At 51.1% G+C, this 24,214-nt stretch overlaps 1 protein-coding gene and 1 long non-coding RNA gene across 3 annotated transcripts; one reads left to right on the top strand and one right to left on the bottom strand.

Annotated features, from left to right (window-relative positions):
• Positions 1-797: 797 nt before the first annotated feature.
• SLC32A1 (solute carrier family 32 member 1) lies at positions 798-4,544 on the bottom strand. Its single transcript, XM_023940174.2, has 2 exons — positions 3,779-4,544; positions 798-2,993 (listed from the first exon to the last, which is right to left on the bottom strand). The coding sequence occupies exons 1-2, from the start codon at positions 4,148-4,150 to the stop codon at positions 1,806-1,808; spliced, it is 1,560 nt and encodes a 519-aa protein (XP_023795942.1). The 5' UTR covers positions 4,151-4,544; the 3' UTR covers positions 798-1,805.
• Positions 4,545-4,736: 192 nt separating this feature from the next.
• Positions 4,737-11,383, top strand: LOC111938270 (uncharacterized). Of its 2 annotated transcripts, none has more exons than XR_015277116.1 (3): positions 4,737-4,814; positions 6,234-6,333; positions 8,094-11,383. It is a non-coding gene; the product is annotated as an uncharacterized LOC111938270 (long non-coding RNA). The 2 variants fall into 2 exon arrangements; XR_002868909.2 differs by having other exon boundaries at positions 4,737-5,196.
• Positions 11,384-24,214: the final 12,831 nt, after the last annotated feature.

Genomic DNA, 24,214 nt, shown 5'->3' with positions numbered 1-24,214 from the left:
TCTTTCTGAGGTTGCCCAGAAAATCGCCCGAAATGCGTTTTTCCCCGGGCAGGGACATCCCCCGCTCCCGCCCGCAGCCCCTTTCCCAGCTTGTGCCAGCACCCCCTCCCGCCCCCGGTACCGCATTGCGGAGCCGCCCGCTCCCACCGGCCCGGGCGGGGGACAGGGGGGACACCCCAGCCCCACGGGGACCTCAGCTGTGCTGTACTGCGGGAGAGCTGCCTGTGGGTCCCCCCATCCTCATCCTCGCTGTGCAGCGGCAGCGGATGGACAATTAGGTGTTGTGGTTTTTTAAATCGAGGAATTTTCGGTCACACGATTGGAGTGTGGGGCTGATCTCCCCCCCCCGGTGGCGGCTTTGCTCGCAGGGGGGATCAGCCCGACGCTCCACACCCGTGGGCAGGGTTTGGTGAGTTTAGATCAAGCCAGGGATACACCCAGCCCTTTATTTCGTTGATTTCTCCCCCTTTGTTTGTTTGTGAGGGGATTTTTTTTCCCCTCTTTCACAAGAACAAAAACCACGGGGTTCATCAGCAAACTCCCGTCCCTGGAGTCTGAGCACTACGGGAGAAAGCAAAACTGTGAGGAGGGGGTGAAATCAGCCCTGCCACCCCCAGCTGTAAGACGGCTGCTTCCCAAAAAATGTGTCCTACCTCTCTCAAACAGCTGAATGCCAGCTGGATACCCAGCGCTGCCTCCCCTTAGCCCGAGGATGTGTTGTAGCCCCGACACGGGGAGGATGAACCTCCCTCTGCCCCTGCCCTGCTCCTCCAAGCCCCCCACGAACCAGGCCAGCCTCATCATCTATGTTTTCTCTTTATTGTTCGATATATTTATGTACCACATTATATGTTAAAGATAGATTTTTTTTTTTTTCTGATATACATTTTTCATCTTATTTACCACAATGACACCACACGTACATTGGAAACAGCTCCACGGATCTGGTAGATTGCACAGAATGAATTGTGTCGTAGTTTTGTTCCTGTAATCCCGAACGACATCAAATCCAACCATATATTATAATACTTTTTTTTTTTTTTTTTTTTTTTTTTAGCTTTTCATAATTTAGAAATAACAATTGTTAAAACGAAATGAAACATAAGTCACCGAGAAGTGGACTCCAGGGCTGTGATTTCGACCAGAGGCAACACGTTTGTATTCGATGGGAAGCGCCATTCCTCGGCGTGGATTCGGATGGAAGAATCAGGCAGTCCTGACATCTACGTGACCACGGCGTAAACATTGCAGCTAAGCGGCATCACCGGTCGTCAGACGCTGCTTGGGCTTGTTGGGCTGGTTGTACAATCTGGGTCTCATCTACATCCATCTCTCAAAGGGTTAAAACAAAGCTCCCTGCTCCCGGCGCCCACGGCGGGTTTCCTTCCTGTCTGTGAGCACAGCGACCCAATCCCATGGGATCGGCACCTGTGTTTCAGCTCCTGAAACACGGAATTGCATATCTGTGAGGAGTGTTGAAAACTGTGACTGTTTCCCAACAGGCCGTTTGTGGGGGGCCAAGCTTCAGGCAACGAGTGAGGAGATAGGGGTGGGGCACCAGATAATTTCCTTCAAAAAAATCTAAATAACAAAAAAATAGATTTAAATCTGAGCTTATTTAAAAAGACACCAGGGCGAGCACTTTCATCTCTTCTTACTTTCCTTAGTTTGCAGATTCTATGACATAGAATTTGTTGGATGCACGTAACGAAAATAATGACTCTTTCCATTAAAGGGATGCAGAATTATTTGGCTATGCGGATGTTCGATGCGATTCTTTTCCTGCACCCGACTCTGGCCCCTCCTTAGTCTTCAGCATTGGTTCTGAAAGCCTCTATGAGGCCTTCTAAAGAGTGGATGAACCCAGAGATGCTGCAGATACCACCTATAACGAAAATGGCAACATCAAAGAAGACATGGTGCCACAAGAGCTTCCTCCACAAGAGTTTGAGGTGGAAGAGACTGGGGAGCAGGAAACAGAGCCCTGCACCTGTGAGGCTCCCAGTAAGACCCATCAAGAGGGCAAAATGGGGGACGTAAATAGCCATGAGCAGGGTGAAAACTACCAGGGCACATCTGAGGGTGAGCCCCCAGGATTTGAGCCGCCCGTCACCCCCATAGCAGTTGGGGAAGAAAGCCCTGTTTCCATCTTGGAAAAGGGACCGCTCCAGGACTTCTACAGCTGCAAAGAACGGCAAGGGGTACGAGAGCAAGGCTTTGGCCACCAAGAATATGTTGACTACTGCCCTAATGGTGGATGGCAAGTTGTCTGTAATGACCTCCTTGGTCTCATCAGCCCAGGTCAGGTAGGCGACCAAGGCAAAGAGTCCCTTAAGGATGCAAGCTGCTATGTGAGTCCAGTTCATCATGCAATGAAACTCCTTGGGGTTCTGCATGTTCCCCTCCAAGGAAGGCAGAAAGATCTGGGAGGTGTAGCTGAAAACAATGATGCCAATGGAGATGGGGAACTTCTTGACATCAATGTAAAACTTGACTTTGTCCCAGGCCCAGTCGCGCGCCCTGGAGAGGCAGTAGGCGATCACCAGGATGTTGATGACAAAGTGGGCTAATGTGCAGAGCAAGCTGAACTTGGAGACTGCCTTGAGGTTCTTCAAGAACGCACAAGGCAGGAGCACTGCCGTGGCAATGATGGACCACGACTTCTGGGAGACGGGCAGGTTGGGGAAGCTGTTGTACATCAGGTTCCCACTGACCACCACATAGAGGATGCAGGTCATGACCAGTTCAATGATCTGAGCCACGTTGACAATTCTGCCCCCGAGGGTGGGGAAGCGGGGCGCGCAGCACGCGTTCGCGATGTCCACGTAGGAGTCTCTCACCCTGACTATCTCCCCATCCTCATTCTCTTCGTAAAGACAGGCAATAAGGATTTTCCCAGTGTAGCAGCAAACCACTGCAGCGAAAATTATTAAAAAGAGTCCTAGGTATCCACCGTGAAGGATGGCATAGGGCAGGCCCAGAACAAACATCCCCTAGAAAGAGACAAAATGGAAACCGTGTTGCTGGATCTCCGCGGGGCCCAGGCCCGCGGCCGAGCGCGCGGCCGCAGCACGGCGGTCACGCGCGTGCTCTCCGTGTGCCCACGCACATCGCACCCGCGCGGGCGGTCACGCAGTCACGCCACGCAGCCGCGGCCACGCGCGGTGACGCACCCCCCTGTCCCTGTGACGTGCCACCCCCACGGTCACGCCCGCGTCAGCGCGCCCCCGAGCACCCACAACAGGCCAGAGAGGTTTGGGTGCCCGGGCTTTACTCTCTACCCTCGCTGTCCCCAGCCCCTGTCAGCGCGCCAAGACCTCCACAGCTGGGGACATCTGGAGGGGCCAGACTGGGCCCAGCCCAGTGCAGCCCCACCACCAGCCCAGTCACCCCAGGCCCCTGTTCCTCCCTGCCCGTGACCCCTGCTGGGGCAGCCTGATGGGGTCAGAAGCTGCAGCGTGACAGGGCTGGGGCCTGGGCCCCTCCCTGGCACTGTGCCCTGTTCGTGGGTGAGGAAGGGAAAAGCAGAAAGCTGTGCTGGGGGGGTTTTAGCTTCCTTTTTTTTAAAAAATCCGTTTTCCCTTTTCTTTCCTTTCCCCTGCCCTATTATTCTCCTCTATCTTTCACATATTTTTCTTTTTTCCCCCCTTTTATTCCCTTTTCCCTCTTTTCCCCGAAGCCGGTTTGCCACCAGCCCAGGGCTGCTGGCCGAGACTCAGAGCAGGGAACAGGACCGGGATCAGGGAGCGCTGCCCGGTGCCCCGCGGGACGGCCGTACCTGGATGGCGTTGGTGACATTCCATCCCGCCTCCCATGCCGTGATCTTGGGCTTGCCCTGCCCGGAGAGCTCGGAGCAGGCCTCCTTGGAGGCGCTGGGCGGCAGGGGCCCTGTGCCGTCCCGCTGGTAGTGGATGTCCCCCTCCAGGGGCGGCTCGCCGCCCTCCTCGCTGCCCTCGGACTTGAGGATGTCCATCTGCAGCCCTTGCCGATGCTCCATGTCCAGGTCGTCGCAGTGGGCGAAGCCCACCGCCTCCTCATCGGTGGCCGCCTGGAAGCCCATCCTGGCGAACATGCCGCTCATCTTCGCCTGGGATTTGTGCGACACCGAGGTGGCCACGTTGGAGAGCTTGCTGCGGAGGAGGGTGGCCATGGCGGCGGCTCTGGTGACTCCGCGGCTCGCGGACCCTCGGGGATGAAGAGACCCGACGGGGCGGGCGGGCGGCGAGCCGGTGGACGGGACTTGATCGCCCGGCGAGGGGCGGCTGCGGGGAGCTGCTCCGAGCCGCTACCTCCTCGTCCCGGCGCAGTGCGGGCGGCTCCCGGCCGGGATGCCCAGGGGCATGACACCGCTGCGGGGGGAGCGGGCCCGCACGCCCCGCCGCCCGCTCCGGCCGCTCCGCCGAGCCCCGCGGCGGGATCGGGGGGCGAGTCGGGCGGGATGGGGGCTGTCAGCAGCCGGCGGATGTCACCAGACGGGCAGAGCAAGCCCCTGGCAGAGCGCGCCGCGTCTCCATCGCAGTGCGCCCACCTCGCGGAGAGAAGAGGAGAGGGGAGAGAATTGCTGCATTTCTGGGGGAGGTACCAGCCTCCCCGGCCAAGCCCAGCCCCCCGCACTCCCCCCCCTCCCCACCCACGCCCGCCGGGCCCCGCCAGCAGCGCCGCAGCCCGGGATCACCCCCCCCGCCCGGCTCCGCATCCCTCGCTGCGCTGCGCTCCCTGCCCCGCACCCGCCCGCAGGCCCCCGGCCGCCAGCCCCTTCCCCACGGAGAAACACAAGAGCCCCGCTGAAGAGGCGGACGGGCGGCTTTCGACAGGTTCTTAACGGGATCTTCCTCCTCGCACCCCCTTCTTTTTCTTTTCTCTGTCCCCCAAAACGCGCGGCCCCTTCGGAGGCGGGGGCGGCCTGGGAAGCGGCCCCTGGCCAGGGGACACAGCGGTGCGCGGCCACCCGGGCACGGGGAGCGGGGGCCCAGCTGTCTCTAACGATTCCTGCGACCACTGAGCTCCAAAACCGGCGGGACAAAGGCCGCGGATCTCGTTTGGGGCCCGCAGCCGGGTGGCACCGAATCGGTACCGCAGCGGCACCGCCCGGCCCCAGCGGGGCACCGGCACCGGGGGATGCTCCGTGCACAGCTCCCGGTCCCACCAGCCAACACTGAGCTTCTCCTTCCTTTAAACAGAATAGCCGTATTTTCGGTTCGTTTCCAAGAGTTTATGTTCGTTTGGAAGTTGAAAGCCTTCCGATTTTTAATTTATTTTCAATTTTTCCGAGGTGAGCGGCCAACACAGCCGACAACGGGAAATCCCGGTCCTGTGCTGTGACACAGACGGGTGGAGAGTGGCAGGGGGAGCGATGGCATTCGGGGCCGGTGTGTGGGAAAGCACGTCCCCTCTGCGGCGGGAGAGCCTTTAAATCGTTGTTTAAAAAAAAAAAAAATTATATATATTTATGTTCTTTGAAAGGTGGGGGGAGGGAGGAATTTCTGTTTCCTTCGCTGTTTTGGAAGGGAAAAAAAAAAAAACCCAAAACATTATTTTACTACAGATGGGAGGAAAAGGCACCACTAAATTATTTCCTAGTATCGCTGTTGAGGGAGCAGGGAGGGAGCGCCCAAGCTGCGGTTGCAGGTGGGATGCGGTACAGAACAGAGATGGAGGGAGGGAAAAACCCAATTCCTGGGGAAAAAACCTTAAATAACCTCCTTAAATACCTTTTTATTATTTTCCCCAGCCACAATGTAAAAATAAATTAGGTTCATAGAGGCTGAAGGGTGCAAAAAAAAAATCAGAAAAAATCCCTAAAATATCCCCCCTGAGGCCGCTGCTCCCGGCGCGGGGATGAGCGAGATGTTTCTACAGGCGGCCCCCCGAAAATGGGATTTTTGATGGCAGCGGAGGAGGAGGGCGAGTCAGCGTGGCGCATCCTTGCCTTGCGTGGGAATTATTACAAGTCAGTGCACAGATAGGTCGAGAAAGCCGAGCGGGGCACGGCTTCGCCCCGGGTTTAGCAGCGTTTTGAAGGGTTGGGATTTAAGGGGTGAAATTGCAAAGCTGGGGCCGTCACCGCTGCCCTCGGCTGCCTCTTCACAGCCCGGGAAAACCAGAGCTATGGACACCGAGAGGGATTAACCCAACCATTTCTTTTTCTTTTTATTATTTATTTTATTTATTATTTATTTTTTATTTTTTTTTTCTTTTTATTTCTTTTTATTATTTTTTTTATTCGTCTTAAGACAAGCTCGTTATGAAGGAAGACGTGAAGGAGCTCTGTTTCTGGAGGCTGCAGGAGGCATCAGGGAAGAAAGAACGAAAATGCATCCAAACCTCTGTCTGGTGCGTGATTATTTCCTCAAATAGCCCTGACGCACCCCTGTCCCTGCTCCTGCACCCCCGAACGGGCTGGGAGACCCGAAATGGTCCCAGGGCATCTCACGGCACCCCGGCCAGCAGCCCTCGATGCCAGGGAGTGCAGGGGGTTCCACAGGAGCCACCCAGCTGACCTTTAAGGTCCCTTCCAGCCCAAATCTTTCCATGATCACGCCAAGGGTGGAGGAAATGGGTTTTTGGCTCTTCGTTCAGCATCCAGAATGTCATGGACATGTGGTGCTCGGGAGGCATCTCTTAGAGGAAAAAAAATCCTAACCAAAATAGGCAATAATATTTAAAAAAAAAACCCCATAAACAACAAACAAAAACGGAACAAAAAACCAGACCGACAGAAAATCAACCAACCAAGAAAAAACAAATAACAGAGAAAAAAACCCATACCAAACCAAAATCAAACTAAACCAAACCAAACCAAAAATAAACCAAAAACAGAACAAAAACAAAAAAACACAACACAAAACAAAACAAAACAAAACAAAAAAATCCCAAGCAAAATTCCCCCAAAACAACCAATAAAGCAAAAACTCCAACCAAGACAAGAAAAAAAAAAAAAAAAAAAAGGAAAAAAAGGAAAAAAAGGAAAAAAAGGAAAAAAAGAAAAAAAGCAAGCCACAGGGAGCTTGAAAATAAGGATAAGTCCAGGTGCCGGGAGAATGTCCCGGGGCACTGCTGCCCTGCGAGGGCCGTTCCTCCGGCCGGGGATGTCCCCTGGGCTCGGGGGTCTCTTTTCCCTGTGCCCCCTCCTTGCTCGGGGACCCCTGGAGCTGAGAGCCCGCAGAGCCGGGGCTGCCGAGCCTCGTGGGACTCCGAGGTCAGCGAGAAGCTGTGGGGGATGCCGAGGATGCCGAGGAGGTCAGGGTGCGGGGGCTCCGAGGGATGCAGGAACAGGGATGCAGGATCAGGGATGCCGGAGCAGGGATGCAGGAGCAGGGATGCCGGAGCAGGGATGCAGGAGCAGGGATGCTGGAGCAGGGATGCAGGATCAGGGATGCCGGAGCAGGGATGCTGGAGCGGGGATGCAGGAGCAGGGATGCCGGAGCAGGGATGCCGGAGCAGGGATGCAGGAGCAGGGATGCAGGATCAGGGATGCAGGATCAGGGATGCAGGAGCGGGGATGCAGGAGCAGGGATGCAGGAGCGGGGATGCAGGAGCAGGGATGCAGGAGCAGGGATGCTGGAGCAGGGATGCCGGAGCAGGGATGCAGGAGCAGGGATGCAGGAGCGGGGATGCAGGAGCGGGGATGCTGGAGCAGGGATGCTGGAGCAGGGATGCTGGAGCAGGGAAGCAGGAGCAGGGATGCAGGATCAGGGATGCCGCGGTGTCCCCCCGGTTTTAGCACGGGGAGCTGAGCCCGCAGCCGCCTCCCCTCCCGGCACTGCCGGGACCTCGGAACCGCCCCCGCCGCCCCCTGCCCGGCTGGGAACACCCCCGGGCTCCCTCTGCTGCCGCCGGGACACCGGCTCGCTCCTGCCCCGCTCCAGGAGAGGGAGAAAAAGATTTTCTGCAGCAGCGGCTGGAAAAATAGAAAGACTTTCTCCCCTCTCCCCCCGAACCACTACCGACGACTGAAATCGGGCAGAAAGCACAAAAACTGGAGCGGGGGGAAGGGCTACGGGGCACAGAAAGAGGAAGAGAGGAAAACCCGGAGAGATGGAGAGGAGGGTCGGGGCATTTACCTCTGCTTCTCTCCCTATCGCTGCCCTCAGCGTGTCGGGGAAGGCTGGAGGTGCGGGTGGACGGACGGACGGACGGACGGACGGACGGACGGATGGATGGAGGCAGCCGCGTCGCTCCTGGGCTCTCCCTAACTCCCAATTAACCCAAGCAGGATAACGATGCCAAACCTTATGCAAAGGTTAGCGGCTCTCAGGGGGGCGTTTGGGCTGCAAATGGTTTCAGCCGAAGATAAAAGGCGAGAGCGAACCCGCGAACGAGCCGCAGCCTCCCCTCTGCCAGCGCTGGAGCCGGGGGGCTCTGGCACTGTCTGCTTTTCTCTGCAGCCGCTCCCCGGGGCGGGCCGAGGGTCTCCCGGGCCCCTCGAGCAGCCCTAGGGGTGTGCAGCCCTGCTCCTGCGGGGAGCAGCTCGTCCTGACCCCAGCATCCTCCCCAGGCACATCCGAGCTGGAGGAGCAGCTCTGCCTTATCTCTCCACACCAGGCTTGCGAGGGTTGTGGCTGGGTCTTCTGGTTATTAAACTGAGGGAAAAGAGCTATTTGTGCTCAAAAATCATTTAAAGCAAGCCAGGAGGGCAAATCTTGGGTGTGTTATCTTTCTAAATCCCTCACCACCAGCCCTCTCCAGGGCAGCACAGAGCGGTGCCAGTGGCACAAGGGTGCAGATATTTGGGGAAGGGTGGGCATCACTGCTAGTTCACTGCTCAGGCAGGATCTGATTCTCAAGGGCTTTGGGGGGCTGTGAGCTGCTACAAACACTCTAGACTGCAAATTGTGACCACATGAAAAAGGGAGTGTGTAAATCCTGAATGTTCACCTTCACCCTCCCCTGTAACACTCAGGAAAAGAGTGGGTGTCCAAAGGCAGCTGTGCAACCCCCTGATTCCTGCTCAGACTCCTGGCCTATGCCACCGTATTTCCCCACACCCCCTAACCTGCTACAGGGCACCTCCAACACAGACAGGAAGGCTGAGGGGCACCTTCTGCCCAAACAGCCAAGAAAATCCCATGGTGACATCTGCCCAAAGAACAGAACCCACCTGGGTCAGCCCAGGCGCTCCTGGAGCAGCAGCCACCCCTCTGGGCAGGTACATGTGCACCTCAGGAGGTGACCCCAGGACATGGAAGTCATTCCACCTTCCTGCAGCCGTTGCCAAAAGCAGCTCCTGGGTTTATGGGCAGGCCCAAGGCACCCCTGCAGCAGCAGCAATGCTGCACAGAGAGGCTGGAGAGGCTGCACAGCAGCGCCTTCATCCCAGCTCTGCCTCCTCATCCCCCCTCCCCGCCAGGCAGCCCTGACAGGATAATGAAGAGTTGCACGTTATACTATAAAAAGGCAATTAGATAAACTGCTGGACTGGGAGCAGCTCCCGTGACCCAGTTAATAGCTCTGGGAATTTGGGGAGGGTAGGGAAGGGAAAGGCATCGGTGTCAGGACGAGGTGCACGGCGAGTGGGTTTGGGAGGAGAGGGGAGGGGGCCCAGGCTGCTGCAATGTCCCAAGCCTTGGGCTCTCCCTCCTGAGTGTGTTCAGCTCTCGTCAGAGCAAAAAGCACCAAGTGAAAACTCTGGCTGTAGAATCACACAAGCTGCTGCTGGGTTTGTGCTCTGGCTGTTGTGGCTGAATCCACAGCCCCATGTTCAAGACAAAGCAGCAGCCACACTGACAGATCTCTGCAATAAAATAGCCATAACAGAGTCAAATCCAAAGGCAGAGTCCTCAGGAGAAGCCTGCAGTGGATGTCCCCTCTTGGTTTCATTTTTTTTTACTGAACACAAAATGGCTGCCTAAATTACTGACTCATAAAAAAAAAGACCACACATATTAAGGGTTGGAAATATCATCATTTTACATCAATGTGGATTGTGATAAAAAAAATTACCACATTAAAAAAAGAAAAGTTTCTTGATTTAACCTCACTATTTGCAAAATAAATAACTTCTGATCTGTAATTTGGGATAAAATTAGTACATGAATTGCTATGATTTCTGTTTCCCAGAGGGAAGAGCCTTGATAAATCATTACCACCTATAAACTAAAAATTAATTTTCAATTTGAGCACAACACATACCCAAAACCACTTTCAAAAGGTTGGAATTAAATTTAACTCATTGTTTGTCTTCATGCTTCACACCAAAATTAAGTGGTAGCCACTGGGTACCAAATTCTCATCTCACTACTCTGTAGTATTGTTCCCACGAGCCTAACATTGACTTAATATATAAAGCTTCATCACTGTCAAATTAAATATTCATATATGTACATGATCTTGTATTTCACAGGAACTGACAATGGACTAGCAAAGGAAGGTGCACGTTTCATAGGTGCCAAGCTTTTTAATATCAACTTTCAAATATAAAGCTCTTCTGCTGCAGTTGTAGGGGCTGCAATAAACAGTGACTGCTCTGTACAGGAGATTTCTCCCTGTGGTCAGATGATGCCTCAGTGCTGGAGACTTTTTATATAATCTATATTTTTCCTTATTCTTTTAGTGCTTTTATTTCTTAATTGTGTTTAATCTGTGCATGCTGTGGGAAGGGCCTCTCAGGGCAGAGGACTGGCAGCCAGCTTGCCTTGGGGTGTTTCTTGTCAGGAGGGCTCCATCTCAGCCTGCTCCATCCCCCATCTGTCCATTTCAGACAAAAGCAGGTCAGCAACACACAGTCACTCACATCTCCTGCAAACATCTCCCAGCTCTCTCCAAAAGCCAGGAGGAGCAATTTGGGAAACCCCAAATCCTGCTTTGAAATATGCCTGACAGCTCAGCCAAGGATGACAAGGCAAGGTTTGTGTATCTTCCTTTAACAGGACCTCTGTCAGTGTTTTGGAGTGACAGAAACCAGGTTCACCTAAGCCAGGGACTGGAGCTGGGTCTCTGGACCTGACTCCCACACCAATTTGTGGAGCCTCACACATGGAGGGGGCTGTTTCCAGCAGCAGGATTTGGATGTGCAACCTGTGTGTGCAGATATCATCAATCAGTTTGGGTTCTAGACACCAAAAATGAACTCCATGGAAAGGATACAGTCACAACCTGAGCCCAGAAAGCTCCAGGTGAAGCTGCTGCTGTGTCCTAAGGAAAGCCAAAGGGCAAAGTGAGGATGTCACAGCTTGATGCAAAGGGAAGGAGAGCTCAGCCCACAGCAACACTTCCTCTGCTGCTGGGGAGGAGATAGAAAACCCCTCGTGCTGCTGCCTGTGAGTCCCCTGCATGCCCACTGCCAGCTGAGGGGATCCTGGTGCTTGAGCAAGGACTGGGGGCTGCACTCACCTCAGCTGCCTCTCTGCAGTGTGGGCAGAGTCCTGCTTCTAGCAAAGGAAGCCAAAAAAAAAAAGAAAAAAGAAGAAAAAGACAAAACCTCTTTTTGCAGGAAGGCTCCACACACCCCATTCCCTTTCATCCCTCCATGCCAGTGTGAGCAGTGCAGTGCACAATGCTGGCAAAATTCACTGTAGCACAGGGAGGGTGTGGGTGCCCAGCCCTCTGTGGCCAGAGGGGAACCTGGCATGGGGCAGAACCTCCAGGTTCTGCAGGAGCAGGGTGCAAGGAAATGCAGTTACCTGTGCTCAGCACAAGCAATAGAGAACCTGCCTATTTCTTACAAGGCTCAGAGAGCAGCTCATCACAGTGTCTTTATCTTGCAGGGGTGCCCATAAAAACCCTCGATACCTCACACTGCAGAGCCAGTCACGGGGACAGCACTCAGTAATTACAGCCCAAATGCAGCATTTCTATAGAGTTTCTCAAATACTCTGACCTGAAAAGCTTTCCTGTCAGCACTTCAGATTAACAGAGCTGAGAAAGAGTAATACTTATTGTTCACACCACCAGGCAAGCAGCAATTTCTTGTCCAGAGGAACCAGAGGAGTCCAACCAGCCCTGGGGGTCTCAGCATCAACCCCAGAAAACCAGACCAGACCTCTGCAGAGGGGCCTTTCTTCTTTCATCCAGGATAATGTACAGGCACTGGAGCAGGACTGAAATGATCCCTTGCCAGGAGACAAGAAGGAGGGAGCAGCCCATGAGCTGGAAGTGGCAGCTGCAGCAGAGGACGGATTTTTGGTGACGCAGCAGCACAGAGCACAGCTGTGCAGCTCACACTGACGCACAGCAAATATTCCAGAAAAATGGAAATTTCACCCCACACCACTGCAGCAAAGCTCCTGTGGGGATTTTGGTCTGTTCCTGGTGGGATGCTCCGCTCCATAAGAGGCAGAAATGGGCTCAGGACTAGGCAAGGTGCAGGCAGGGTGGTTCTCAGCCAGGGTCTGCTCTGCAGCTGCCAGGAGCCCGAGGGTCCGTGCTTCATGGGTATTACAGGGACAGATTCTGTGCCTTTCCATGAATTTAGCTTAAGCCTTTGACTTGAATAAAGAGGAAGGAAAAGGAGATGAAAAAATATTTGCAAATAAGTACTTTCTGGGCACTAAAGCAGCATTCCTGCCCACCGCCTCCATCCTTGCAGTGAGGGCAGCAGCACCAGGTGGAGGCTCAGAGGTGCTCGTGGCACCAGCAGCAGCCCTGCTGAGCACTCCAGCCCACTGTGCTGCATCCTTTTGGGACACACTGCAGGTTTTGGGGGGGCTTTACCCTCCCCTGCTGCTGCTTTCCCAGCAGGAAGGAAACTGAAACGCTGGGGAGCCTTGCTGTGCTGGTTTGCTGTTCCCCCACACCACTTTCCTCCTGGGACAGCTCCCAATAAAGGGGACAAGCTGCTGATGAAGTGCATCGCTGCATCCCGTGAAAGAGTCCATGAAGGCACCAGCTGGGCTCACTCTTTGTGGCTCAGGAGCTTCCCAAACCCACTCAGGGCCACCAAGACTTCAGGCAGCTCTACAGCTTTGTGTGGCGATCCAAGGATCTTCAGTGAATAAAATAACCAATGTTTTAACCATATTTATGCTTTTCATCCATTTGTACCATGTTGTAGGCCTCTGTAAATGCATACCAGAATATTTATTTCACAGGGAAGTGTTGAGCAGTTTTTAAACTTTAAAACTCTGAATTAAGAAGCCTGTAATTCCAAAGTTTTACTATTAAAAACATGGTTCTCATAATAAACTTTTGGTATCACAGCGCTATTTGCTTTTAATAGAACAGTACTTCTTAAGCAATTTAGCTAATTTGATTTATGACAAAAAGAAATTTGGAGAGTATAAAGCCTCAGGAAGAGAACAGCAGGGAAGGCAACTCTGTGATTACCTCCCCCTGCACACATGTAAACTGCAGAAGAGATAAATTAATAATGAGACTTCAGGTTAGTCCTTCTCCACCTTAGAAAGCTGAGTGAGAGGAGCCTGCGAGGCTGGGAAGGGAGAGGGCTGTGCTGTCCCACAGCAGGACTGTGATTCAGGAGCTCTCTCCCAATCCTGAAACACCTCACCTTAGGACTAGCTATTAAACCAACATTTGGAGGTTGCATCAGGTAAAAGATCCTCAAGATTTGTTTCCTAAGGCTTGCAAATGTCATTGAATTCACCCAATTCACAAAGTGGGCACCGCAGCCTCTCAGTGTTTCCAGGAGGAGCTGGCATCCTTCCTGCCCATCAAAGGTCTTTGGCTGTTAGAGCTGGACACTTGGTTTTGCCAAAAACTTCAGTACACAGCACAAACCCATGATGGGCAAAGGGCAGCCTGGGATTCCGAATTTCCAGCTGGTGTGGGAAAGCAGAGTTTAAACTTCCTTGTTCCATTTCAGTCGCTGTAGCTCTGTCTCTGTGGATAAATCACTGGAGCCTGGTTCAGCTCACATCCCAACTGATAACAGGACAGATGTGCCCAGAGGGAAAGTTAAACTAGAGGGTCTCACATTCCTTGGTCTCTCTAGGTTTGATCCTTTCCACAAACCAGGATTTCTTTCTGGCACCTGGTGCCAAATTTCTCCCTGACATTCCCTCTCTCACCTCGCTGGCTGTCACTGCAGCAGGGCCCTGCACAGGGAGCCCTCCTCAGCCCATGGCTCAAACACTAGCCATGCTGGAGGCTCCTGCACACCCCAGTTCATGCTCCTTCCTCCCACTGCCCCTTCTTTCCTGCCCCAGAAGTGCCAGTCCTGGTGCCCCCTCTCCCAGCCCCTGCGAGGTGACCTGAGTGACGCAGCTGAGATAGAGGGGCCAGAGGTAACATTCGTTTGCTCTCATTAACAGACAATTACCGAGGGCTCTGAAGCTGTCAGATCTGATAAAAGGACATTAAAACAGTCCTTATCTTCCTTCACTTTTCCAGTTTCCCTCAGAACAGAGCAGAGTCCTGTCTGGGAGGACTGAGGGTGACCTTACGAGCCCCAGTCTCCAGAGAAGCTGCTAAAAGCAGCAGGTCCTCCTGCTGAGTCAAACCCGGTACCTGTTCACATCACCCATGGCTTCTCGCTTTGAATGCACCCATCAGTCAAATCTTTCCAAGGAAATTCAATCTTTGGAATGATTTTCCCATTAACCTTCGCCGCAGAAAGCCACCAGAAAGAGCAGTGAAACAATCACATTCAAAGCAGCTCTCACAGCCACCAAACAGCTGCTGGCTGGAAACCCTCTGGGGCAATGTGAGATGCTGCAACAGCCCAAAAGGGACCATTACCCAAAGAAACAGCAGCCAAAAAAGGGACTATTACCCAAATAAACTCCTTGAAAGCCCAGTTTTGAAGCAGGGAAAGGGCCAGAGCAGATAATCCCGTGTCTCCATGAGCTCAGGTGGTGCCCTGCAACAAGACAGGGTGTCTGCAGAATCATCATCAGGGCTGAAAGCAGGGAAATAAGTCAATAATTGTGTAATCAGTAGCATCTTACTTTTTTTAAATGAACCTGCGGGATGAGGGTTTCCCCCCAGCACTCTCCCTCTCCTCCTTTTCCCAGAGCTCATCTTTCACTTTGTCATGCAATTCCCAGCTGGCCAGCTGCAGCCTGCCTCGATCCCTTTTCCATTACACACTCGGCTGAGCCGAGGACGAAAGGGCCCCTGGATTCCAGCGAGAAGGTAATTAATTGACTTTCTGCTCTCGTTGCTATGCGGCAAAGGTGGAAGCTGCAGCGGCTACAGTTCATTTTTAATCCTGGAAGATTAGTCACAAACGGCATCATTACCGAGGTGATCAGCTGCCCCAATAAAGACACCGGCTCAGGGCAGGGCTGTGGGGAAGAGACCTGAAGCCAGGAGGAGCACACCCACCCCACTCCCTGCTAACCCATCAGCCAGGAGTTCATTTTGTAGCTCATCTCCTGGATTGTCTTTTCCTTTCTATCTTAAGCCTGGCCTAACCTCCAGGCTGGGCAGAGAGCAGAGCCAGCACTGCTTTGCTGGATGGTGTCAGCCCCCCAGCACAGACTCCAGGTAGGAGTGAAAAAATCACTTTTTGGAGCTGGAAATAAGTGGCTGGTTGGATATCCTGTCCCTGGCAGTGCCCAAGGCCAGGCTGGGCAGGGCTTGGAGCAGCCTGGGACAGTGGAAGGTGTCCCTGCCATGGCAGGGGTGGTACGAGATGATCTCCAAGGTCCTTCCCAACCCAAACCCCTCTGTGATTCTGTGGCTGTGCCATGTGCCCAGCTCAGGTGAGACCCCTTCCCTGTTGTGACAGAAGTGCTGTGCCCTTGATGGCACAGACATCACCAAAATCAGCTTCTTAGTGTGATAGAATGGAAAATTCTACCTAAAACTTTTAGAAGATCATTCTTCAGTTCAAAATACTAAAAACTATTCACTAGCTGAGCTGGCAGGACCAATCACATACAGGAAATTATGCATATGCTGAAAATATGTTTGAATTTCAAGCCCAAACATACACTGGAAATTAATTCCTCTCTCCTCAGCAGCAAAAAGTAATGGCAAAAATATATCTGTTATCTGGGCACATTCACCCAGGTAAGAGCTTCTCTCTGTGCTGGATTTTGTCTCCCCTGAGTAATCAGCTGGCTCTCTACAGCCCTCTCTGGCTTTTGGTGATTTCTCACTTCCCAGCAGCACGATGCCTCCAGCCCCACAGGGCCTGGTGTGCTATTTGCCTGAGAAGGTCAGCAGCAGAACAAATATTTGCCCTCCCTGCGTCTCATTTAGGGCTTTATAAGAATTAAAGTTTTATTTTATGATCAAACTCTGTATCTCTCTCTCTGTTTTTTCCCAGGTTTCTTGTCACTCTGGGGTTGCTTCCTTTGATTTTCAGGTAGTGCCAATGCCATTTTTCCAGCACACACACACACAGAACCTTGCCAGGATCCAAGTCTTAGTCACAGCACAGAAAATATTGTTTTGACAAAATCATGTCAGGATGGTTTGGGTGTGAAGGAACCTGAAAACCATCCCTGCCATGGGCAGGGACACCTTCCACTATTCCAGTTTGCTCCAAGCCCCATCCAACCTGGCCTTGGACACTTCCAGGGATGGGGGGCTCTGCAGGAATGCCCTGACGTGGGGCCAGACTAAACACACCTGTAACAACAGAAGGGATTTTTCTGCTTGTGTGCCCCGTCCTCCACTCAGCTTTGGAAATTCAGCCTTTTCCAGCCACTTGTGTCCCAGGACAGACTCACATGGGGGATTTGGGCTTGGTTTTGGTCAGACTCAAGCACAGCACAAGGGGCACACAGGGGCTCCTCTGGAGGATGCTGAGGGTGGCAGCAGGGCTGCCCATGAAGTGAAACCTGTCACCGGGAACAAGGCAGGGATCCTCTCCTCACTTCTGGCCAGGGACATCATCAAATTTACAGCACCTGTAAAAGCACAAGGCTCCCTCCCCTGCCAGCAATCCCTGCAGAGCTGTCTTGCTTTGCTGAGGTGGGAACTGCTCTCCATCCCGACCTGAGCGCAGACATCACACACAGGGAGCGATGCAGGGCCTCAGCTGCAACAGCACCAGGAGGAAAAGCACATTGTTAAAGGTGTCAGTTCATAGCACAGGGCTGGGGAGAGGTAGAGATTCATTTTCACCTTCCTGGAACTGTTGCAAAGCCTGAAAGTAATTTTCTTTCACGATTCTTTGAGGGTTGTGAACTGCCTCCTTCATCCCTGCGAGGTGTTTGCTCTGCAGCTCCATGAAGGTGACCCATGTTCCCGTGCTGCTTGCAAACAGCTGTTTTCCTGTGATCCTCACAACCCCTGTGGCTGGAACAGCAGTGGCACAGCAGCATCCCAAGAAGCTGATTCCAGAGGTTCCCATCCCCCCTTTCCATCGCTGCATCCCAGGGATTTCTGCTGCCATCACCGATGGAATTCAAGCCCTTACCTGCATAAGAGCCGTGCTTCCCTCTCCTCCTCCCCAGCCTCTGCTCTCAGGAGCTGGGACACACCTCTGAGGTGCTTTCCAGAGTGAATCTGAAGAAAACAAAGACCTAAAATGTATGTTAGTGCTTTAACATTTAACACCTCACACAGATTCTGTCAGCTTGGCATCCACTGTGCTTCTCCCGTGCCGATCAGGCACACCCTGAGCTGTGCTTTGCACTTCCCTGTGCCCACGGTGAGGCTGCAGAGCTGCTGCACGATGCCTCTGACGTGGGGTTTGCATCAGCAAAACAAACAGTGCCTGAGGTTGTAAAGAAGGATTTCTGAATGGGCACACCCCCCTCAGCAAAGTACTGCTTAATGAAAGGAGCAAGTTTATTTCCTGAGATGTAATGAAATTTATTGTCTTCAAATGTGGAGGCGGAGAAAGGTATGAATATGCCCTGCACGTAGAATCAAGGCTCTCATGGGCTGGAAGTGGCCCACAAGGATTGAGGCCAAGCCCTGTCCCTGCCCAGGGCTCCCCCAAGAATCCCATTCTGTGCCTGAGAACAGTGTCCAAGCACAGCCTGAGCCCTGGCATGGTCCTGACATGGATTCATCTACTATTTACAGAGTACAGCAGCTACAGGAGACAGTTTTTTATTTCCCATAAATATTATTTCTGCACTTACAGCAGAGTGTGATTTGGTTCAGGTTTTATTCCCTCAGATTCTCTCTAGAGAAGTTTCTGGTTCCTGGGCAGATACTGGAGGTACAGCCACTCACTAACACCCATCCATCCATCCATCCATCATCCATCCATCATCCATCCATCCATCCCTCCATCCATCCATCCATCCATCATCCATCCATCATCCATCCATCATCCATCCATCATCCATCCATCCATCCATCCATCCATCCATCCATCCATCCATCCATCATCCATCCATCCATCCATCCTCCATCCATCCATCCATCCTCCATCCATCCATCCATCCATCCATCATCCATCCATCCATCATCCATCCATCCATCCATCCATCCATCATCCATCCATCCATCATCCATCCATCCATCCATCATCCATCCATCCATCCATCATCCATCCTCCATCCATCCATCCATCATCCATCCATCATCCATCCATCCATCATCCATCCATCCATCCATCCATCCATCATCCATCCATCCATCCATCCCTCATCCATCATCCATCCATCATCCATCCATCCCCCATCCATCCATCCATCCATCCATCCATCCATCCATCCATCATCCATCCATCATCCATCCATCCATCCATCCATCCATCCATCCATCCCTCATCCATCATCCATCCATCATCCATCCATCCCCCATCCATCCATCCATCCATCCATCCATCCATCCATCCATCCATCATCCATCCATCATCCATCCATCCATCCATCATCCATCCATCCATCCATCATCCATCCATCCCTCCATCATCCATCCATCATCCATCCATCCATCCATCATCCATCCATCCATCCATCCATCCATCCATCCATCCATCATCCATCCATCATCCATCCATCATCCATCATCCATCCATCATCCATCCATCCATCCATCCATCCATCCATCCATCCATCCATCATCCATCCATCCATCCATCATCCATCCATCCATCCATCCATCATCCATCCATCATCCATCCATCATCCATCCATCATCCATCCATCCATCATCCATCCATCATCCATCCATCATCCATCCATCATCCATCCATCCATCCATCCATCATCCATCCATCATCCATCCATCATCCATCCATCCATCCATCATCCATCCATCATCCATCCATCCATCCATCATCCATCCATCCATCCATCATCCATCCATCCATCCATCCATCATCCATCCATCATCCATCCATCATCCATCCATCATCCATCCATCCATCCATCATCCATCCTCCATCCATCCATCCATCATCCATCCATCATCCATCCATCCATCCATCCATCCATCCATCCATCCATCCATCCATCCATCCATCCATCCCTCATCCATCCATCATCCATCCATCATCCATCCATCATCCATCCATCCATCCATCCATCATCCATCCATCCATCATCCATCCATCCCTCATCCATCCATCCATCCATCATCCATCCATCCATCCATCCATCCATCCATCCCTCCTCATTCCAGTTTCCCCCTTGCTCAGGAAATCCCTTTGCTCTTTGTGGCCCCTCTCAGAGGAGCAGGCAGCGCTGCCACCTCTCAGCAGGGCTGGGCAGATTCCGAGCTCTGGGTTTTGAACATCCTGTTGTGCTGCTGATACGCTGGCTGGGTATTGTTGGCCCGAGTGCCAAACGCTCAGCCTACACAGAGCGAGGGCTGTGATTGTGTAGATAGGAGGCCTGAAACAGTGTGAGGCAATGGGGAATTATTCCTTGCCTTATCTCCTGTGCTCACTGCACGTCATCATCCCCGATCTCACAGCTCCCAGAGGACGTGGCTGCCAGTGCTGCTCACCTGATAAGGGAAGCTCCATCACGTGTGTTTGTTTGTACAGTTCCTTTCCTTAGATATTTTGCATAGCCATGACTGCTATTCTGCTTTTGTTATACAAGAAGACACATGGAGGACAGCACATGCAATGAACTCTGATTAAAATGCAAGTATAGGCTGCTGCTGTCACAGCCTCCACAGTGGGGACCAGGCCTGGAGGCCTGATATTACAGCATGACATGCAAATTGATATTTGATGGGAAGCAATATGATAACTGCTCCAGAAAAAAAATAATCTGCATAAGAAGATGTGATGAACACTCACCTCTCTGTCTCCCTTCCCCACATTTAGCAGCAGAGGTGAGCCTCTGGGGGGTTTGAAATCCTCCATAGAGAGCAGCCCATCCCCAAGGGCACCACTTCCCTGCACATCCCATGTGAGCTGGAGCCTCTGATTTCCTCCTCTGGTTGTATTATACTGTAAATAAACAGTGGAGCATTTTAAGGTACTGTAACCTCTCCCCCTGCACATTCCCATGGCCAAGGTGATCTCTACTGCCACTGACTCAGACAGTGAAACCAAAAAATGCAAGGTAAGAAAAAGGAGGTCATAGCTATGGCCACGTGGAAAGTTTATCCTCTACACATCCTGCATGGGAATATTTGGGTGCTTACCCAGGGATGTTACCTGCCTGCAGCCATCCAGACAGTCCCTGGTACCAGGGCCCTGCTGTGCCCCGTGCAGGGACACACTCAGCCGCTGCAAATTGTGCCTGTGCCCAGCAGAGACATCAGCCAGGCTCTGCAGCTCTCTGTTCAGCATTAGCTGCAGGCTGTCCAGGGAATGAAGGGTCAGCCTGGGGTATCTCCTCAGCTGGAAAAGAGGGAGGCTGGCTGGGAAGTGTCCATCACTCATTCAGTGCCCTATGTCGGAGTCTCAAGTGTGGCTGTTTTAGGCTGATGCCCCAGTCAGAAAACATTGTGTGTATCATGTCTGCAGTGCCAGGTGATATCCCTCAGCTTTTGTGCTTTTAGCCAAGCTGAAAACACCACACTATTCAGGGAACTGGAGATCCAGGTCTCATTTACACAAGAGCTGATGTCTGGGAAAATGCACACCACAGAACAGAGAGGTATTTTCTGCCTTTCAGAACTGCCTTCTTTGTTGGAAGGAGGCTAAAGGCAACTTCTAGACAAAAAATTAGGGAAGGAGATGCTCTGGGCAAGGAAGATGTGCTTATGTATTCATAGATAGAAAAAAGGTTTTATTTATCCTCTTTTAAAAACACAGCAAAACACCCCACCTCTTTTTCTGTCTCAGCATGCCTGTTCAAAAACTGGCAGTGCTAAGCCTACTTTTGTCCACAGCTTTTGGGGAAGCTAAATATTTTGATCTCTACCTTTAGATCAGTGGGCCCTTGGTATTTCTTTCCAGGCACCCTACCCATTGCCAGAGGTGGAGGAAATTCTATTGCTTTCAAGGGCAGATGGATCAAGCTCATTGGGAATTTCAGACCTTGTGTCTTTGTTGTGTTTCATGCTCATGTGTTTAAGAATTGGCTTATTGTCCAGCCTGCTAATGTTTTCAATTATGTGGAGCCCAATTCAATATCCCTACCTGACTGGGAGGCAGCAGGAGTTGGCTTTTTGTGTTCTCTGACCTAGAGCTGACTCCATTTGCTGCCTATCTGACTGACTAGTGAAGCAGAAAATGCTCACAATACAGCACAATTAATGACAGACTGCAAAACACACCAGATCCCAGTGGAGAGGAAGAAATTAGGCTCTTGCACAGTGAAGGAGTTTGTTGATGATGTTTTTCTATTTATAACATTTTAAAGGGCAGGCATGAGTTAGGCTTACTGCAAAGTCCTGGCTGCTAATTTTTTTTCCTAAAATTGGCTTAATTTTTCTGTTCTTTTTAATTGGAGACAATAATATTAAAATTCACTCCAGTTGTGTGGCCCTGTGGAGTGCTAAGAGAGAGAGACGGTTTTTCTGGCCTTTAACAATCTGTCTCGCTTGGCAAATATGGCAAAGTATTTAAATCTATATAAAATGAGAAATACCCTTTAAAGATAATTGTCAGTGCTGTTATACTACCACGGACAGGATTTTACAGCAGGGAGACACATGAAAGGTATATCAGGAGTGCTGTGTCCAGTTCTGGGCTCCTCAGAACAAGAAAGAGCTACTACAGAGGTCCAGTGGAAGTCACAAAGTTGATTTGGGGTCTGGAGCATCTCCCTTATGAGGGGAGACTGCAGGAGCTGGGGCTGTTTGGACTGGAGAAGACTCAGAGATCTCATCAATGCATATAAACATCTCCAGGGGGTGTCAGAGGATGGGACCAGACTTTTTAATGGTTCCCAGTGACAGGATGAGGAGCAATGGCCAAAATACAAGAAATTTCACCCCAGCATGAGGAAGGACTTTACACTGGAAGGGGAGAGCACTGGAGTGGACTATGGCTCAGGCTGTGCACCCCCCAGTTTACAGGAAAACACCAACACTGTGTCAGAAATCACTAATTTCGTGAAGTTCACCAAGGGGATGGGCTGTTGTAAACTCCTGGTCTTTGGCTCTGCTGTGTGAGGTGCCTTTGGACACTGTAAAAGAACCTACAGGAGCAGCATAAGCTCATTAATGTGATGATGATGGAGGGGAGAGGCAACACAGTGAGGTGTGACAAGGGCACAGACACTTGGAGCCAGCTCAAGGCATGATCTCTGTAAATCAGGAATATATTGACTTATTTACAGTGCCCTTCTCTTCAGGCTACTTTAGGAGGAACAAATGATACTTTGGCAGATGGTCTTTACCAATACTTTTTAAACACTTCCTGGCACATTTAAACAGCCAGTCAAAGTTTTGACTTCATTTCATGTCTGGCCTGGGGAGTTTCCCCATGCCCTGTCCTCTCTCACAGTGAGGTTTCCAACAAACAACACACAAGTCCTGCTTCACATCACACATGGAAAGGACACTGCCCCAGGAGGGAATAAAGAGCAGCAGCATCATCTATTTCTGCTGTTCACTCTGTGGCCACAAGCTCCATTCATTGCACAGAGGCAGGCACTGTTCTCAATGACGAGTTTGTGTTTCCCCACAGGCCGTTTTTCATGGCCAATAGAGCAGCCAGGTTTTCCAAGCACTAATAAATACATCTGCCCAAGGATTCAGGAGGACAGCAGCAGCCCCATCTCACCTTTGCAGCAGAGCTTGGCTCTGTGCTCAGCTTGGATCACACAGGATCTCCTGGTTTTCCAAAGGTCTTTAATATTCCCCCACCCCTGGTATCTTCAAAATCCAAACCACTTGGCTTTAATTGCAGACTGGAGGAGTTGGACTACTCAAAAAACAGGTCTCAGAGTATCAGGCTGCAAAATGCTAATGTAGATCTGCTTTTATCCTTTCGTGAGCAGTTTTTGAAAAGCAAATATCCTTTAGCTTGATAACTTTAATTTTAATACCAATATCTTTCATTAACCCTCTCCGCAAGCACTGTGCCAGGCCAGGGCTCAGATAAACAGGAATATGGCATTTGGCCTTTTTGAACTTTACATAATTTGCATATTTTGGCAGTGAGTTTCTAATTAATTACTGTTTACAAGAGTTTGTGGGGATTTTTTTTTTTTTTGCTTGGGGATTGTTTTTTGTTTTGGTTTTTGGGGCATTTTTGGTTGTTTTTTGAAATTTAGCATCTGAATATATATTTTAGTTTTTTAAAAAAAGGTAATATTTCAGAAATTCCATTTCCCCAACTGCTTTTTAACACTTCCCAGTATTTTATTAGGGAGACATAACCCTGGATCCAAGTGGTAACACAGGGCCTTGAGAGAGCCTGTAAATGGATTATAAATTGATGTTTAAAAGCCTTTTTTTTTCTTCTAAATGGGAGAGGCTAATGAGTTTTAATTCCTTGAAAAGCCAGCTACTGCAATAAAAATATATTTTTCTATTACCAGCAAATCATCTGCTTTGGAGACTGGTTTACTTATTTATGTAAGACCTGACCAAAAAAGTATTTGATTAAGGCTGTGTTTGGTCTTCCAATAAATTCTAATGGTTCTGCTGAAGCAGGCTGTACTTTGTGAGCATTCATAAGGAAGGAGAGGTAGAATGGAAGAGAATATCAGCCAAAGAGAATAATCTGACCATTCCCACCAGCACCCTGGTCTAGACATTATTTCCATGTGCTGAGAGCACTAAAGCACCCACAGAGTGGTTTAGGACCTCCAAGAAGAACAGCAGCAGCTGGACCACTCTCAAGACAAGAATAACATTTCATATCTTAGTTCACAATTTGGGCTCTTCATCTGAGGGTTGTTTGTCCATGGCAGGAGAAATCTTCCTGTTTCAAGAACAGAAAAGACAAAACTTCTGCCTTTTGCCATCTTCACTGGGAGAGAGCCTGGGATGTCAGATAAATGGGCAAGAGATGAAAAACCTGTTGTCTCTTAAAAAACAAGGTGTT

The sequence above is a fragment of the Cyanistes caeruleus genome, chromosome 16 (genome assembly GCF_971803275.1).
Source record: "Cyanistes caeruleus chromosome 16, bCyaCae1.hap1.1, whole genome shotgun sequence".
Lineage (NCBI taxonomy): Eukaryota > Metazoa > Chordata > Aves > Passeriformes > Paridae > Cyanistes > Cyanistes caeruleus.
This window is presented reverse-complemented; position numbering and strand designations above follow the sequence as displayed.

Coding starts and splice junctions, on each gene's coding strand:
- SLC32A1 (XM_023940174.2), bottom strand. CDS start 4,150: ATGGCCACCCTCCTCCGCAGCAAGCTCTCCAACGTGGCCACCTCGGTG. Junction 2,994..3,778: donor ATGTCACCAACGCCATCCAG/GTACGGCCGTCC, acceptor GTCTCTTTCTAG/GGGATGTTTGTTCTGGGCCT.